We start from the raw sequence: 17,684 nt of genomic DNA, 5'->3' as shown, positions 1-17,684 counted from the left end.
TCACCTGTGCATTCCTCCACGGTAGCCTAAATGTGGTGCCCATTCTGTCTCCCTCCACAAAAGTTCTTCCTCACTGTTGCTGTCACAGTCACATAATTTTTTTCTTGTATTTGTGTCTTTTCCATAAATCGCTGAATGTCTGAGTCAAACAGCTGACCAACAGCGTAATACAAGCATGCCACATTTGGGCTTCTGCAAAGGAATATGGACAGTTGAGAAAATGTAGTGCCAAAGGAAAGGGTTGTTTGAAATCAAAGTAAAGCAGTGAAAACACTCAATACAGCATCCACTTAGACTGATGCAGATTTTTTTTAAGTAGAACTTTTTGAAAGTGAAAAATCCACCACAGCTTCCTCCTCCTATACAGTAGTGTAATGCTGAGCTTTGGGGTGCGAGTTCTGTCTTTTTCTACAAAAAGGGAGAGCGCAGACAGCCAGCTACTGTATGTAATAAACTAACTATAGATCAATATCTCATATAGCCCCACTTCAAAAATCCTGAACTTTCCCTTTAATAATAATTGAGCGGATGCTTTTCTTTTGAATGCGTGTTTCTGTCCGGAAGAAATATCCGTTGCACCAGCTGGCGTCGAGATAAACCGGTACTGTAGATACAAATGACTGTTTTTAACTAAGTAAACGCCACTATAGAGAGGCAGAAAGTTTTGTCATCACTCACAATATGAAGCTATCAATAAGATGATATATATCGTAGCTTTATTTAGGTCAGCAGCTTTAATTAATGCGAGTTAAACAACCTTCAGTGATGCTCGCTAACAGATCTGTTAGCTAGCTTGTATTAGAAGTCAGCTAGCTAGTATGTTAGTGACTTCGAGCTGGTACCTGTGACAAATAAACCACTTACCCTATTTTAAATAATGAGATAATATGCATTTCACTTCAATGATGTATACTGTATATCGTGTAAATAATTGCATTGTTTTGCTGTAAGGTCGGCTAATAATTTAGCTTAGCTAGTTAGTGCTAGCTATTGTTTATAACGGTATTGTAGACTACCAGATACGTTCATGTTGTCTGTTCTGACACAGACTCACGCCAGTCTCCATTCAGTTTACACTTCTGATATCATATATACAGCAACTACTTCAGTCTGTTAGCTTGTTTATGGTAAAGCTAGAATTTCCAATAATATTTAACAGATTCTTACAATAGATAATAGCTAGAACAATAGCTACCTGCAACTGGATAATGCGTGTTATAGTTAGTTAGTGTTTACGGTTATTTTTTAATAAAACAAGATAAAATAAAAAGGGGTTGGTCCACATGCTCAGGAGGGGCAGAGAGAGGATCAGTTATGTAGCTCCTTTGGTTTACTAATGTTTGGATGTATTTATCAATGTTGTAGTGTTAAAATGACTGTCTAAACAATATAGAATAGAGCTCAACATTTTTTAAAAAAGTGCGAAATTAATATTTCATAAAAAGAGGGCGTTATTCCCTGAAAAGGGAACAACAAATATATATATATAAAATATACATAAAATATACAGGTAACTTCAAATAGAATTATGTAAGTCCTCAAGTAAAAATAAATGCTTAAGTAATTAAAACACACTAAAACACAATTAGGTTAGTAAAAGACAAACAAACCATAAAGTCATATGCTGTAAGTATCAGAGCATAAAAAAAACTGAGGGTTTGGGTCGGGTTTAGATGTTGGACACATATCAACAGGGAAACTGTCTTCGACACAACAACGCGATTCTTATTTGTCTTTTCTCCGTACATTGTAGAGCACAGACTTTAAGCAATCACTAGTGTCCTCTGATATATGCAGATCATGCAAATAGTTCTTTAAGATGTAATGTTTTATTAAAATCTAGTCTAGTTAGGTGTACCCAAAGTACAACAAGTGACTATATTATCAATGTATTAATGTGAAGCTGCATTTTGCCCTGTTCTTTAGCTATTAGTTGACTTTCTGGCTGTCAGACATTATGGATGAAGAACCAGAAAGAGCCAAGCGCTGGGAGGGGGGCTATGAGAGGACATGGTAAGACCATTATCCCTTTGAAAACTGGATTGAAATAACTTTTATTGTGCTGCGTTCAGACTCTTAGTGGATTGGTTTGCTATTTTTATTATTTTGGTGGTTTTTTTTAACATGGGAAAAAGGTAATGAGCAACTTTGCAAGAAATGTTCTGCAAAAATTGCAAGAAATTAATAGATTTGGAAAATGATTTTTTTTTTTTAATATGGAAAATGTTCAAACTGTATTTATAATTATCAGTATTGTATACTAAATTATTTTACAGAGTTAATATTTTAAGCATTTCTTCGGGTAATTTCCTTATTTTTTTGTCATTTTTTTTTCTTGTTTTTAACTTTTTTTTCTTTGTTTTATGTAGCCAATTTTTAAATAATTTTCTTGTCCTTTTTTTGCCAATTTTGAGGTGATTTTTTTATTTAGCTGCTCATTTCCTTCTTCCCTCCTTTTTAAAATAAAACAAAACAATTTGCTCTGGACTTAAAGGCTTAATCTATGGAAATTTTCAATCTGGGATGTGTGGGGTTTTTTTTTTTTAATTTGATGCAACATTGTGAAATCTGTGTGTTCTCATACAGGGAGGTGCTGAAGGAGGACGAGTCTGGCTCACTTAAAGCCACCGTAGAAGAGATCCTGTTCCAGTCCAAAAGGAAAAGGTGCGTGTGCGTGCGTTCGTGCGCACGCGTTCGTGCGCGCACACAGTCTCTTGAAATACACTTTTCTTCCTTTTGCTCTTCCTCTGAGATCAATTTATGCACCACTATATTGTCTGTAGAACGTTTTCCTCTTGCTGCTGTGTGTTTATCGTTATACCAACCCCATGTGCTGCTTTGTTTACCTCACAGGGTGATAGAGAGCCATGGTCAAGTCAGGCTTGGAATGGTGAGTGAATTCTTCCTCCTCCTTGCACCTTGTGCTTCACAGATCTGTGTGGTTCTAAACAAAAAGGTCTCTGCGATGTAATACCAACACGGGGGGCAAATACTTCAGAGCATTACATACTTTAATAGACTAAAATAATCACACGTTTGGTCAACATTGTGTATAACATTATTGTTTCAACAGATTTGAAATAATGTCATCAGCAGACAGAAAGTGGAAGCATAGAGCTCATTGTTATGTCCTGTTTTATAATATATATAGCTGTTAATGTAACATAATTGTAAGATGATAAAGGATGTCTTGTGCTTTAGATGCGTCACCTCCATGTGGTGATTGACTGTTCAAGAACTATGGAGGACCAGGACTTGAAACCAAACCGCCTCACCTCGACTCTGAAGGTAAATTCTGCAGCAGAGCCATCACACTGCACAGCAGCAGCAGCCACCACGTGGTGTGATCAGCTGTAACCTCCTTTCTCCTTTTCTCTTCAGCTGATGGAGTCTTTTGTTGACGAGTATTTTGACCAAAACCCCATCAGTCAGGTATGTTTATATAATCCTGAGTTCTCTGCATGTCTAGATGAAATCCTTTCAGCTCATTTTTAAACACAGTGGAATCAGGTGAATTTATTGGAAATCAAGTTATTTTCATGTATCAAGATACAGGTAGTGAGCGTAGGTTTGCAGCATCATTTAGTAAGTACTCAGAAATTAAAGTGCTCCTGACTGTGTCTCAGCAATGGCAACTACTTTTGGCCACGGTGCTTTCCTCATGATTGGTTATGGTATTTTGGTCAACATTTTTTATGCTTTTTTGACCAAATGTTAATTAATCCAAAGATAAATCGGTAACAAAAAATAATGATCAGTTAATAGTAATAAAACATTTTATTAATAGAGCACTTTTCCAGGTATTTAAAGACACTCTACAAAAATCAAAATTGAGCAAATGACACCCACATGTTTTTATTCTTTGATGGCTGTGGGATCAAAAATTGCAGTTTGATTGGGTTTCAATGAGGCATTTTTTGTGTTTAACAATATGAATATAACAATCTTGTTTCCACGGTGTATTTTGGACGTATTGTAGGAGCTGAGCTGGAAATTCGAAGATTAACAAAAATACACAATCTTGTCAAAATGTAAGCCATATGCATGAACACAGCTAAAATTATTTTTTAAAAAAAGAAAAATTAAAAGTGCATAAAAATAACAGTCCCTGGGGGTTAAACATAGCTGTAGACCTTCAACCAGCTCCCAGTGGCCTGACAGCGTGTGTTCTGTGTCCTCAGCTGGGCATCATCATCACCAAGAATAAAAGGGCTGAGAAGCTTACTGACCTGGCAGGTGAGGGTCACACACACTGCTTATGTATGGCCGTCCCCCCAGGAGGCTTTATTTTGCTGTGTTGTTTTGTTTGACCTCCAGGAAATCCAAAGAAGCACCTTGCCGCTCTGAAGAAAGCCGTGGACACTGTGTGTGTAGGAGAGCCGTCTCTGTATAACTCTCTAAGCCTGGCCGTACAGACGCTCAAGTAGGTTCTGCAGGGTTTCTGTTCCTGACTGCTTTCCGTTATATCACTGGCTGTCGCTCAGCTGGTGTCTGTGTTTGTTTGAAGGCACATGCCGGGACACACGAGCCGGGAGATCCTCATCATCCTCAGCAGCCTCACGACATGTGACCCGTCCAGCATCTGTGAGCTCATCAAGGTGAGGTCACACCTTAACACTGTTAGCGAGGCTTGCACACTCATGAGCTGAGTTTACATCCAAATGTAGCACAAATTATAAACACATTTTTGTGGCGTACAGAGATGAGACCCTAAGATGTGTTTTGCTTCTAGCTTCTGGGTTTACTTCCGTGTTTGCAGCCCACTGAATATGTGCAGTTGTGTTTCTGCGGTTCTGCAAGTTTCCACTCAGCTGACAGACTTTACATTGTGATGACATCACAGATTTCTAAAAAGCTTTTCTCAGCTTGAGGAAAATTTTACAAATATAAAATCTGCAATGGATCTACAATAAGGACATTCTTTTATAATGGTGGTGCATGGGGAAACATTTTTTCCCTGTTGCAATACTGCAAGTAACCTCTGGGAAAATTTTAAGCAAGCGATGATCCTCTGCACCTGTCAGAAATCTACAAAAGGAGAGGGCACAACCCGGTAACATGAGTAAAAAATCGCCAGTCCAAGGAGGGAAAACAATGGATGTATAACAACAGAGCACACAGGACAATTGAAGTAGAGTCTGAACAACTGATACTACATCTGTGTGCTCTTGGAGGAGTTCTGCTAACAGCTCTGTGAGCAGACTTAAGTTATTCTCAGCCATCCAGGGACGACAAAGTCAGCTTGGAAGTGGCCTTTGCAATGCTTGGATGCCATCATTTATTTGCTGAATCAGTTCTAAATATTGCAAAAAAGGTTTTAAGGCTGAGGGGAGTAGGAAGTTATTATATGAATGAAAGGTAAATATAACTAAACAGATTTAGCAAATAAATGATGACATATAATCATTGCTAACTCTCACTGCACAGGCCACTGCGAGCTCACCATCATTCTTTGATGTTATATTAGTTTGTTTTTTTTCCTTCTTTTTCCATTGTCCAATGTTATCATACATCCATTGTTTTCCTTTGTTTGAGGTTTGACTAGCACTCTATATCAATTAATCTTAATTATGTCACATCATTGCACAGTAACACCCAACTTGAGAATACGCACCTCAGCTCGATGAAACAACTTCCAGTATTCATAGAAATGTAGTGGATGGAAGTGTGCGTACTGTAAATGTGCATTTTCTAATGCTGATCTCCTGGAAATTGGTTAAAAAAATTGCGCTACATTTGGATGCAAACCTAACATTAGTCACATTTACCTTTTATCAATAGAGCAAGTTTTCCACCTCTTCCAAACATTAAAAATTTTTTTGCAAGATTTCAAAACAATGTTGCCACATTTCTACTCAGGTTTTTTATGTGGAAATTGAAAATGTGCACAAAAGGAAGTAGATGGAAACACAGCTGTAGTCTTACTTATTATTAGTGGAGCTGCAGAGCTTACTGGGTATCTGGCAGTCAATTTATGATATTACATGTTATTAACTAAATAAAAATGTAACCCAGAGAATATATCAAGAAGCAGCAAAGTGAAGCTTGCTGCAGTAATTCCATTTTTCAGATGGTGAAATTCTCTGTCGTTTAGGTCAGCATGTCGCAGCAGTCACAGGACTCTGTTTTCTGATTGGCTGCAGCTTTTCTCTGTCCACAGTTAAACTTTTTAGTTTGGTTGTACTTGGTGTCAGAATCTAAGTGCTGCAGCTCAGACCGGCCGCCACAGCTTTCCATAGCCATTGCGTGGCAGCTCGCTGCAGGCCGCACTTTACCGCAGCTTGGTGTGTTTTTGGCGTAACTCTCTCCCGCTCCACATTTCTGGTCTGCCTCTCATGTTCCAAAAAGAAGTTTTAAAAATCCTGTCATGTTTAGGTGCATAAATACTGTCATGTTTCCCCTCTGGCAGACTCTGAAGTCTCTGAAGGTGCGGGTATCAGTGATCGGCCTGTCAGCGGAGGTCAGGGTGTGCACGGTACTGACCAGGGAGACGGGCGGCTTGTACCATGTTATCCTTGACGAGAGTCACTTCAAAGAGCTGCTGATGCTGCATGTCAAACCTCCTCCAGCCAGCTCCTCGTCTGAATGCTCTTTAATACGCATGGGTCAGTATTCACATACTCTTGTCATCTTTCGCCATCTCTAGTAAAGAATCATCTCCTCTTCTGTTCCTAAACTAACTGGAAACATCAAAAAGATCAGAGCATTTATCACATTATACAACAAAGGCACAAATAATATGTTTCTTTTTCTTTGTATAAAATAAGTTCATTCTTGCTCCTCATGAAAATATTCACATTTTTTTTTAGGTATATCGTAAATATTTGTCTCACACCGTTTTGTTTGCTCAGGTTTTCCTCAGCACACCGTGTCCTCTCTGAGTGACCAGGACGCCAAGCCGTCATTCAGCATGTCGTAAGTCAAAAACTGGGATTTATTAAAGCTCGTGGTCAGAACACTGAGCAGACACTGTGCACTAAAGCGTTTTGTTTTTTTTTTAATAATATGCTGCTCCCGCTGTGTGTCTCTCAGTCACCTGGACAGCAGCAGCAGCGCCGGTCTGACTCTGGGAGGATACTTCTGTCCACAGTGCCACGCCAAGTACACCGAGCTTCCTGTGGAGTGCAAAGTCTGTGGTATGTGTGATGGGAGGATTCAGTCTGAGAGTGTGTGTGTGTGTGTGTGTGTGTGTGTGTGTGTGTGTGTGTGTGTGTGTCACTGTAAGATTAGAGGAAACTTAAATTTAAATTAATTTTGGTTTTGTCTCCAAGGTTTGACTCTGGTGTCGGCGCCCCATCTCGCCAGATCCTTCCACCACCTCTTCCCCCTCCAGGCCTTCATAGAGAGTCCTGTGGAGGAGCTCCAAAAAGACAGGTGGCTCTGACACACGCACACACACGCACACCACACACACACACACACACACACACACACACACACACACACACACACAAACATGACATGCAGATACTGTGCTGATGTGTAACTAAAGCTGTCATGATTTGGTTTCAGGTTCTGTCAGGCTTGTCAAGGGGAGCTGAAAGATAAAAGTGTAAGTACAATAATGGACTGTGTGTCTGGATCTGGAGAGGCCTTTCATATGGTGCTTTTTCTCTTTAATATTACTAATAATAATAATAATAATTGATATTTAATTTTTATATAGCAAATTTCAAGCTTAAACACAAATTTATTCCCAGATTAAAAGGATTACTAAATAAAAATAAAATATCAGAAACCTATGTAGCCACTCCCCAGCCCCCGTTATGACATAACCAAAATTAAGAACATAAAGAGCATTAAAGCACAAATATTAAACAGCGCTGTATACATGAACAGATGGGGATGCAAGTACATAAATACCATTTCACAAATAAATCAGTAAAATGTAGGCAGGGGAATTTAGCTCATATAAGCAGATAAAATTTATAGTAAAAGAAATCATAAACATAAGCAGATATGATGCTAAAAAAGGAGATGATTTCATATAAAACAGGTAGAAAGGCAATAAAAGAACAAGCTGTTGAATGTAAAACAGGTAAAAGTAGTCACATTGGGAAACTAAAACAAGATCATTGTAAAATTTAATGAGAGTAAGTTAAAAATGTAACACCATAAAATAATGATATTAACCCTTAAGGCTCAGTTAATATAGTACACACTCTAGTATCTCTCCATGCACATAATGCACTTTTCAAAATCAAGCTTTAATAAATATTATACATTAATATTATTTTCTACCTTCATCGAGTTTACTTTTTTTAACCAACGTAAGTCCTAATCTTAAAAATCAAATTTTCATTAATTTTCTGAATTTTAACCCGTTAAGTGCCAGGTTTTTGTCATGATGCCTTTATGTTTTTAGATTAAAAAAAAGAATTATTATCAATATGCTAAATGCAAAGTAGATTTTTGGGGGGATATGTCCGTGATTAGCAGCAACATAGTTTGTGACAGTGCTCCTAGTGGAAATAGCATGTATTTTCTTCATATGCCATATATGGTAAAAACTGATATCAGGTAGAAAATAGTAAAAGTGACAAATTCCAAGTCAAAAGCCCAGAATGACACCCAGAAATTATACAATGCATGTTTTACGCATTGATGGCTGTGGGATCAAAAATGTCAGTTTGAATGGGTTTCACTGGCACATTTTTTTACCTCAACAGTCTGAATGTAACAATATAGTTTCCACAGTGTATTTTAGACTTATTGTAGGAGCTGAGCTGGAAATTCACTGATTACACTCAAATACACAATCTGCCAAAATGTATGCCATATTCATGAGCAACGTGTGTGCGCGTAAAATGCACCAAACAGACCCTAAGGGTTAATCTGCTGTCTCTTCCTCTCTGTCTCTCTGTGTCTTCAGATGTTCACCTGTCCATCCTGTGGCAGTGCGTTCTGCGTGGACTGTGATCTCTTCATCCACGACTCTCTGCACTGCTGTCCCTGCTGCATTCACAATCGGAGCGCCTCCTGAAGCTCAGAGGCTAACTGTCAGACGAAGACTGAAACACTGTCTGTCTTATCAGTGCTGTCTGTCTCTGATGGAGTGGATATGATGGAAGCAGGTTGTTTATGGACCACGCCAATGGTTACATTACAAACATTCTTGAAGATTGGCACAAAAGTGGACGTTTTGGCTGATCCATATAACTTAAAGGTGGAAGCAGCTTCTTTTAAAGACAGCTCTGAGTCGGGCCAAAGCTCCTGTCTGCTCTGTGAACTGCATCTTAGCTGCTACTCTCTTCCTGTTGTTAATCAGCACACCATTTCATACAGAATATGTCAGGAATGGTTTGTGTGTATTGTTTGTACACTGTTTTGTACTAAATTTCTGTTTGTGACACCTCATTTACAATAAAACAGATTTATTTTGTACTTGACATTTGTTGTGTAGTTTCAATGCAGATTTTTATCCAAATACCCAGATTTTACACTTTCATCTGACAGGGGATGAATGAGGACAAACTCCTCCTTGTTAGCAAAATATTCATAATACATCCTCCTTGTTAACCCTTTGAAACCTGAGCATATTGGCTTGATTTCTTTTTAAAAAAAAACATGGGAAGGAGGCAATGAACAACAAAAGAAAAAAAATACCCCCAAAAATACTAAACAATTATTTAAAAAGTACAAGAAAATTACTTGAATTTTTTTTTAATGACAAAAAGAAAGTAAAAAAACACATTTTTGGATATGTAATTATGATAATTCTTCAGTTTAGTTTACATCTTTTTCCCTATACATTTTTCTACTATTTTTTTTTTTTTTGCAATTTGTGGGACATTTCTTACCAAGTTGCTCATTGCCTTTTTTTTTCCCAATGTTTTTGAGAGAAATCACATTAATTTGCTCAGGGTTCAAAGGTTTAAATACTTAAAGATATCTGATAAGCAGCACAAGAAAAATGATTAATAATTATAATCATAAATATCCCCCGTTTGCCCCATCCCCTCCACTCTTATAAACAATTAACAGTCCCTAATAAGTTTTTGTTATCAAAAACTTACACATTGTGTATATTTTATAGGCTGAGTCTTTAATCATTGTACGTAAAAGGGCTACCTTTAGCCAAAATATATAAAATAATAACATTTTCCTTATCAGAATGTTGTTAATGGCTTTGTGGAGATGAAAATATAATAAGGATGCATTTATATGTTTTACCCTTGACCGCAGTATTTTAATAAAAACGGATTTTAGTTGTGTGATTTTAGGGGATAAAAGCAGTTTGGCACATTTATTTCAGTAGAAGTAACCCTTTGAAATCTGAGCAATTTTGGATTAAATTATTTTTAAAAATATATGGGAAGAGGGCAAGGAGCAACTTAACAAGAAATTGCCAAAATTTTGAAAGAAATTGGTAAAAAAAAAAAAAAAAAAAAAAGAAAAAGAAATAATAATAATAATGATAAATAAAAATAAAGAAAGAAATAAAGAGAAAAATTACCTGACCTCAAGGAAGTTTTTTCTTTTTTTGTGTAATTTTAAAAACATAAGTTATAAATAAAGTTTTCTATACATTTTTCTTTAAAAAATAAAAAATAAAATAAAATCTAACAATACTCCCCAGAATAATTCTTTCCCTGTCACCGTTTACTAATTTCTTGCCGATTTTACAAGAAATCAAATAAATATTAAATATTCTCAGGTTTCAGAGATTGAAACGCCCGTGAAAGGCGTCTGAATGCAGCACAAGAAAACTGATGTTTATCTGGATGTTCAAGAGTTACATCGACATTGGTGAAGTTAGAGTTCATTCCGCTAGATGGCGGTAATGTAACGACCTGAATGTCAGCGGCCCTAAAACCAGAAGAAGAAGAAGAAGAGCGCGTCATTTTGGCTGCTTTTCTAACCTCTGCAGGCGGGAAGCTGCGGTACCGACATCACAACGTAGTGTTCACTCACAATGTCCCGCATTCTGAACAGTATCGTGGCGGTGTGTCCTGACCTGGGCATCGGGCACAAAGGAAACCTGCCCTGGCACCCCGTCAGACTCAGGTAAGTCCCCGTCATGGTCGCTGGACACAACGAAGAGCACGAGACCGAGGCTCGCGCGCAGTGCTAATCTATAAACGTGTTTGAATTGTTTTTCTTCTTTTGTAGTAATGAATTCAAACATTTCCGAAAGATGACATCCACGCCGTCTGAGGAAGGTAACGAAAGTGCATGTTGTTTTGGGGTTAAGTAAAGTGGAAAAACAGGAACTTGGCAAGAGAAACGTCCAGTTAACTGTAAAAATTTAATAAAGGGTGACAAGAGGATGATCTGAAGATGAGTTTGGGGGGGGGGGGGATTATAAGATATTTATTTTAAAAAAACAAGCAAAAAATGTCCAGAAAACTGTATGTGTGGTTCTCTTTTATATATATATTATACATTTAGAATTATGTTACAAATAAAATTCTTTGCTCTTTTGGAGGTTAATATTATCATTATTGTTAGTTATTTATTGTTATTGTAACTTTTGGGATAGTTGTCAATTTGCTGGTCATGTTCTCCCCATTTTTTCTTTAATTTAATTTAATTTAAATTATTTTTTTAAAGAAATCAAGCCAATTTGTTCAGGTTGCAAAGAGTTAATGTTAGTTACAGTGTAACTCCAGATCTGTGATGCTCCTCCTCACCCTGAGACAGATCTTTGCACTCAGTGCTCATTCAGGAGGAAGTGTTCACACTATAAACACCAGCACACACACTGATCTTTGGCCTTGAAAACTCAGTAACAGATTTGGAACAGGGGCCAGCTGGGCCTGTAGGCAGAGGGCTCCACACCATGTACCCATGTCTTTAATTTACTTCATACGTGCAAGGCCTTGAAACAGGCTTTGTTTTGGTAAGCACATGAGGGGAAGGCCATGCTCTGGTAGATCGCAGCCTGAGACCCACACTTGTATTTATTTGTGACAGCCCACCACAATTAAAACAATTGCAGCCAAAAAATAGATGTTCTATTGCCTATTCATTAGGAGCGCTCTTGGAATATATGAGGGGAGGATGACAGGGATGAAGCCAATTTTTGACAGCTCTCTTCATCCATGAACACATTTTCCAGTCTTATGCAGATGTTTAGAGGAGTTTCTCCCTCTGCAACGAGGATTTCTATGGTAATCAGAGCGAATAGGTTCTTCTTCATGTCACTTCATGCTTTTTGAACTGTGGACATTATAAAACAAGCAGCATGAAACTGGTGAGAAAATGTATTCAGGGTTCACTAAAGTGAAAGGATCTTTATCTTCATTTATTGGGTGATTAATTCTCAAAAGTTTGAAAATCCATTTAAGCACAGCCTGTAAGAGAACTGAGTTTTAATTCCTAATAAATAAATTAATGAATTCCAACCTGGCTGTCGTGCAGGGAAGCAGAACGTGGTGATCATGGGCAGGAAGACATGGTTTTCCATCCCAGAGAAGAACAGACCGCTGAACAACAGGATCAACATCGTCCTCAGCAGGGAGCTCAAGTACGTATCACACACCGTCACTGTGGCGAAGCACACAATGATGCAGTCATTTTCCAAAATGTGACAATGCCTTAAAATGTTCTAAAATTTGCACTTAACCCAGTCGAAATGTAATTAAACCCAATAAATGTATTACATTTACCAGTAGTCTTGAAATGTCCTGAATGATATTGTAAGGTTTTTAACAGCAATGTAAACCTTTCAGGTGGGTCATACATTCTTTCCAACACTGATGATGTAATAATTTTAACAGATAATGTAAAAAATAATTATTAGTCAGAAATATAAATCCAGCAAGTAAACAAAATTTATAACACTGTCAGTTTCATGTTAGCGCACTGAAAACACATTTGACACTGGTTTAATTTTTGGAAATGTGAACTTATCACACAAACCTGCATTTAACTAAAATCCTATCAATGGGAAATAAATCCACTCACATTCATGCAAATCAGTTGTTGTGTAAGGACTGTCCATAAGTCCAGTGTGGCTCTTAGATTGGACATCATCAGAAGATAAAAAATAGCTGCAAAAAATGGCTAACTTCAAGTGGGTGATGACGGCAAAATAGAGCCATTTGGGTTCTCACTTTTTTGTGATAAAACAAATGAAATATCTTTGTTGATTGGGTCGAAGTGACCCTTTAAATCACTAAGTAACGTGATAGTATGACATCATACAGCTCAGCTACCTAAACACAGGGCCAAAGGTGCTAAAGTGAAATGTTACTCTGCATGAACTGTTGTTAACTTAAGTGACCTGATATATGTGCTCCTTTTCCTACAGAGCGCCCCCTGCAGGGGCACACTACCTAGCACCAGACTTCAGCTCGGCTCTCAGGCTGGTGGACACAGAGCTGGCAGAACAGGCTGACCAGGTCTGGGTTATAGGAGGCAGCTCTCTATACAAGGTAGGAACGATTGAACTTCATGTCATACAGCAGCACCTTTAATGCACAGAATGTTGCACTAAGTGCTTCACAATTCAGCAGCAAAAACAAAAACACAAGTTTGAAACCATGAGTCATGAAAGTCATGAGATAAAAAAGTTAAATTAGACCATAAAGATTAAAGCAGACAGCCGCTCAGTATGGGCTGTATCAGAAAGATATGTTTTTAGTTGTCATTTAAAACTGTCCAGTGAGTCAGCGGATCTAATACTTAAAGGCAGAAAGCTCATATTTTTGGGGGCTTAGTAGCTAACAGAAGCAAATTCCCCAAAAGGTCGATTACAATTATTTCGAGTCTCGGTGGGAAAACTGCTAAAGAAATGGACTATCTTTAACCCTAAAGGACTGTTTGTCACATTGTCTGCACTTTTCATTCTTCATTCATTGATCATTTTGGCTGTGTTCATGCATATAGCATACATTTTGGCAAAAGTGTGTATTTTTGTTTAATCTTGGAATTTCCTGATCAGCTCCTACAATAAGTCTAAAAGCACTGTGGAAACTAAATTGTTACATTCAGACTGTTAAGTGCAAAAAACTTAAACCAATTCAAGCTGAAATGTTCAATCCCACAGCCATCAGAGGATATAAACATGCATTGTGTTATTTCTGGGTGTCCTTCTAGGCTTTTGACTTGGAATTTGTCATTTTTTACAATTTTACACCTGATGTCCACTAGGAGCACTGTCACAGTCAGTGTTGCTGCAAATCATTGACATATTCCAGACTGTGATAGTAAAGCAAATCTAATTTGCATGTAGTATATGGAAAATAATTCATTTTTTTATTTGTTTGGTTTTTTTTTTTATCTAAAAACATAGTGGCATCATGACAAAACCTGGCATTTAAAGGGTTAAAATTCTGAAAATTACTAAATATTTGATTTTTATGAATAGGACTGATGTTGGTTCATAAAATAAACTCATTGAAAGTAGAAAATCATATAAATGTCTAATGTTTTATTTAGCTTAATTTTGAAAAGTGTTCTGATCAACAAGGGAAATGATGGCTAAATAATTATCCAGGGTTGAATTTTACTGTCAGACTGGTTGCAGATTTCAGTGTTGGTCATGGTGAACCACTGCAGTATTTGTTGGTATCAAACACTCTTGCACACGCGCGCGTGCACACACACACACACACACACACACACACACACACACACACACACACACAGAGCCCTCTTCTTTCTGTAATTATGTTCTGTTTGCTTTGGGCTACCCAGGAAATGATGGAGAGCCCGGGGACCAGGAGACTGTTCGTCACACAGATCCTGAAGCAGTTTGAGTGTGACACGTACCTCCCTGAAATCAGTCCGGACAAATATCGTCTGCTGCCAGAGTAAGATCAGCACACATATTGAGGAAAATTCAGGTTTACTACAACTTGAGACTTAATAGGTAGTTCTGGTTGTCCTTTCTTTCAGTTATAACCGTGTAGTCACCAAGGAGATGTAGGAGAAAGTAAACATCAGATGGGTAAAGAAACTCAAATGGTCAGATGATGAAATAGGATTGAAACAAACCAACAGTTCATCCCAGAAGTCTTTGTCTGGCCAAAGACTTCTAAGCTGAGAGAGATGGAGCAGGAACTCCTTACTACATTGTATAAAACTGAGCTGCCTAATAACCGGGGCTACAATAATGTGTAGGGTGGCCTAGAGTGCTGTGTGAAGACCGTTTCCAACTTTGTACAGCACATTTCGCACAGCAGGGCAATTTAAAGTGCTTTACAAAGCAATAGAATATAAAAAACTTAATAAAAGATAGAGATTCACAATAAAGATTAAAGAGATAAGATATAAAGGTAAAATCAATTGCTAAATGATTAAAAAATAATAATACTAATCACCATCAAAAATAGTAAAAGTGCAGACAAGAGGTACAAAGATAGTAGCATGATTTAAAATGATGTAAAATATAAGTTTTCAGTCATTACCAGGTGGAGTAGGCAGTGTAAAAATGGAACCATTTAATCTTTTGTTTGAAAGTGTTGAGAGTCGGGGCTGTCTAACATCATCTGGGAGGTTATTCAGGTCTGTGCTGCATGATAACAAAACGCTGCTGCACCATGTTTTACAGTGTATGTGAATGATCAGCTGACGGGAAGAAAACAGACCCGAGCTGTTAAGCCTGGCATTGCATTTCCAGTGAGACAGTCTATAAACATAACCTTATATGGTGCATGCAAAACTAAGCCATCAAAATCATTATTATTGTCAGGTTCACATATTTATAAGTTCCATTTTCTGCTTGAAAAGTTGCAAAACAATCCATTGTGGCTCACAAGAATGCCCGTACACTTGAAATAATAAAATGGCTAATTGGCCAATATGTTGTAGTTTAAGTTATTATTATTATTTTGTTATTATAGGGCAAGTTATCTTTGTTAAAAATATGTTAGAGTTTAATGTTCAGTTTAATGTGTATTTTCAGGCATTTAAAAAAAAAAAGTTTAGTTAAATTACAAAATATGTAATTGGTTGCTAATATTTGCACAGTTGTGACTCGACTGTGACGGTCGCCAAACCAGTTAACTGTGTGACATTGTGGTGTACTAATATCCTGTAAAATGATAAATTCATGTACAAAAACCTGGTTCTGAATATGATGTGTAAACTCCCTCTGTGGTGCCCGTTTTTAGCACGAGGTAATTGGTATGCATTGCTCCTTGGTTGTGAACCAGCTCGATCAAAATGAAAGCAAGATTTTAAATGTTGCTGATAATCCTTCATTTAATAAGAAACCCGGAGAAAATTAGAGCCATGCTGCAGTAGACTGAAATTGTTCCTTAAAGTTGATTCAAGTAGAAAACACTGTTTGCTCATCAGATTTTCAAAGGTAAATCTAAATGTATTTAAAAATCATTAAACCAAATGTTGTTTTTATTAACGTCCCTTTAGGTGTGTCTGTGTAATACAACTGTTGGCTGCTGAAATTGGGAACTTCTGACTTTTGAGTGGTGCAGACTGCTGTCAGACCTTAAACATCTGTGTGTAAAGCAGATGAAACACACAGTGAGGCTTGTTTCTCCTCCCGCAGGTTTCCAGGAGTGCCGCAGGAGCTGCAGGAGGAGAACGGGATCCAGTACAGATTTGAGGTCTATGAGAGCATCCAGCAGTGAAGAGAAATAAAACCACAACAATGTAAATTCTGGACTTTTAGCAATTTATTTTGGAGTTAAATACAGGTGGGTGAGGGTTTATCATTAACATGATCATATACTGTACTCTGTCTGCATTTTACAGCAAAACCAGCTGAGTAGGTCAGCCTCTGTAAGTAAATCACCAGAAAATAAATAATAATAACAAAAAAGTGAAAAACACACACACAAATGATGCTGCTGAGAAAAACATTTATTTTTATATTATATTATATTTTGTTCTGCAACAAAATTTTCAATCTAAAATTATTATAATCATAAATATAGTTAGGATTAGGATAGTCAGGATATTGTTAACAATCCCTCTCCCCTCCCTCTTTTTTAAAACTTATTTTTAGGTTATTTTATTTTTCAAATATCTTTCAATTTGAGAGACATTTCTTGCCCAGTTGGTCATTGCCTTTCCTGCCCAATTTTTTCAAAAGAAATTGGTGTGATTTCTTCAAAAACATGTAGAGAAGGTCACAAGCAACTTAACAAGACATGGCCCAAACATTAGTAAAAAATGACAAGAAAATCATCTAAAAATAACAAGCCAACAAATAAAACCCCAAAAATGACTGAGAAAAGGTGCTGAAAAAGTATTGTTTTAAATATATTTTATTGTTGTTTGTTCTGCAACACAATTTCAAATATGAAATCATTATAATTATATACAATATAATAAATATTGTATTCAGGACATTTTCCCCCATTTTAAGGTATTTTTTTAAATAATCTCTTTTTTTCACCTTTGTTTAATTATTGCAATTTAAACTACATTTCTTGACTTTTCGGTCATTACCTTTTTCCCCACGTTTCGAAAGAAACCAACTTGCTCAGGTTTCAAAGGGTCAAATAGTTATGAAAGGCGTCTGAATGCAGCACAGGAAAACTGACAACAATCCAGCTTTCAAAGTTTAAAACCTCTTCTCGATAAAAGTAAACAGGAAATTACAGTCTGGGATAGTGAGAGGTGAAGAACAGTCAATTTGAACACTTCACACTGACTGTTATGACACAGACATCATCAGACTGAAATTTCCACACAGTGGAGAAGGACATCATGCCTTTTAAAAAACCATGTCCTCATTACCTGATGCAGAAGTGAGCTGAACTAAATCT

The 17,684-nt window shown here is 37.2% G+C and overlaps 2 protein-coding genes across 2 annotated transcripts; both read left to right on the top strand.

Annotated features, from left to right (window-relative positions):
- Positions 1-563: 563 nt before the first annotated feature.
- On the top strand, positions 564-9,389 carry gtf2h2 (general transcription factor IIH, polypeptide 2). Its single transcript, XM_042488225.1, has 15 exons — positions 564-601; positions 1,927-2,013; positions 2,587-2,664; positions 2,854-2,890; positions 3,202-3,288; positions 3,382-3,432; positions 4,182-4,236; positions 4,318-4,423; positions 4,508-4,598; positions 6,410-6,605; positions 6,852-6,915; positions 7,033-7,136; positions 7,272-7,374; positions 7,513-7,552; positions 8,873-9,389. The coding sequence occupies exons 2-15, from the start codon at positions 1,958-1,960 to the stop codon at positions 8,981-8,983; spliced, it is 1,179 nt and encodes a 392-aa protein (XP_042344159.1). The 5' UTR covers positions 564-601; positions 1,927-1,957; the 3' UTR covers positions 8,984-9,389.
- Positions 9,390-10,856: 1,467 nt separating this feature from the next.
- On the top strand, positions 10,857-16,744 carry dhfr (dihydrofolate reductase). The gene is made up of 6 exons (XM_042488808.1): positions 10,857-11,007; positions 11,113-11,162; positions 12,364-12,469; positions 13,256-13,379; positions 14,644-14,759; positions 16,460-16,744. The coding sequence occupies exons 1-6, from the start codon at positions 10,916-10,918 to the stop codon at positions 16,539-16,541; spliced, it is 570 nt and encodes a 189-aa protein (XP_042344742.1). The 5' UTR covers positions 10,857-10,915; the 3' UTR covers positions 16,542-16,744.
- The last annotated feature ends 940 nt before the right edge of the window (positions 16,745-17,684 follow it).

This window comes from Plectropomus leopardus, chromosome 6 (assembly GCF_008729295.1).
Source record: "Plectropomus leopardus isolate mb chromosome 6, YSFRI_Pleo_2.0, whole genome shotgun sequence".
In the NCBI taxonomy this organism is placed as follows: Eukaryota; Metazoa; Chordata; class Actinopteri; order Perciformes; family Serranidae; genus Plectropomus; species Plectropomus leopardus.
This window is presented reverse-complemented; position numbering and strand designations above follow the sequence as displayed.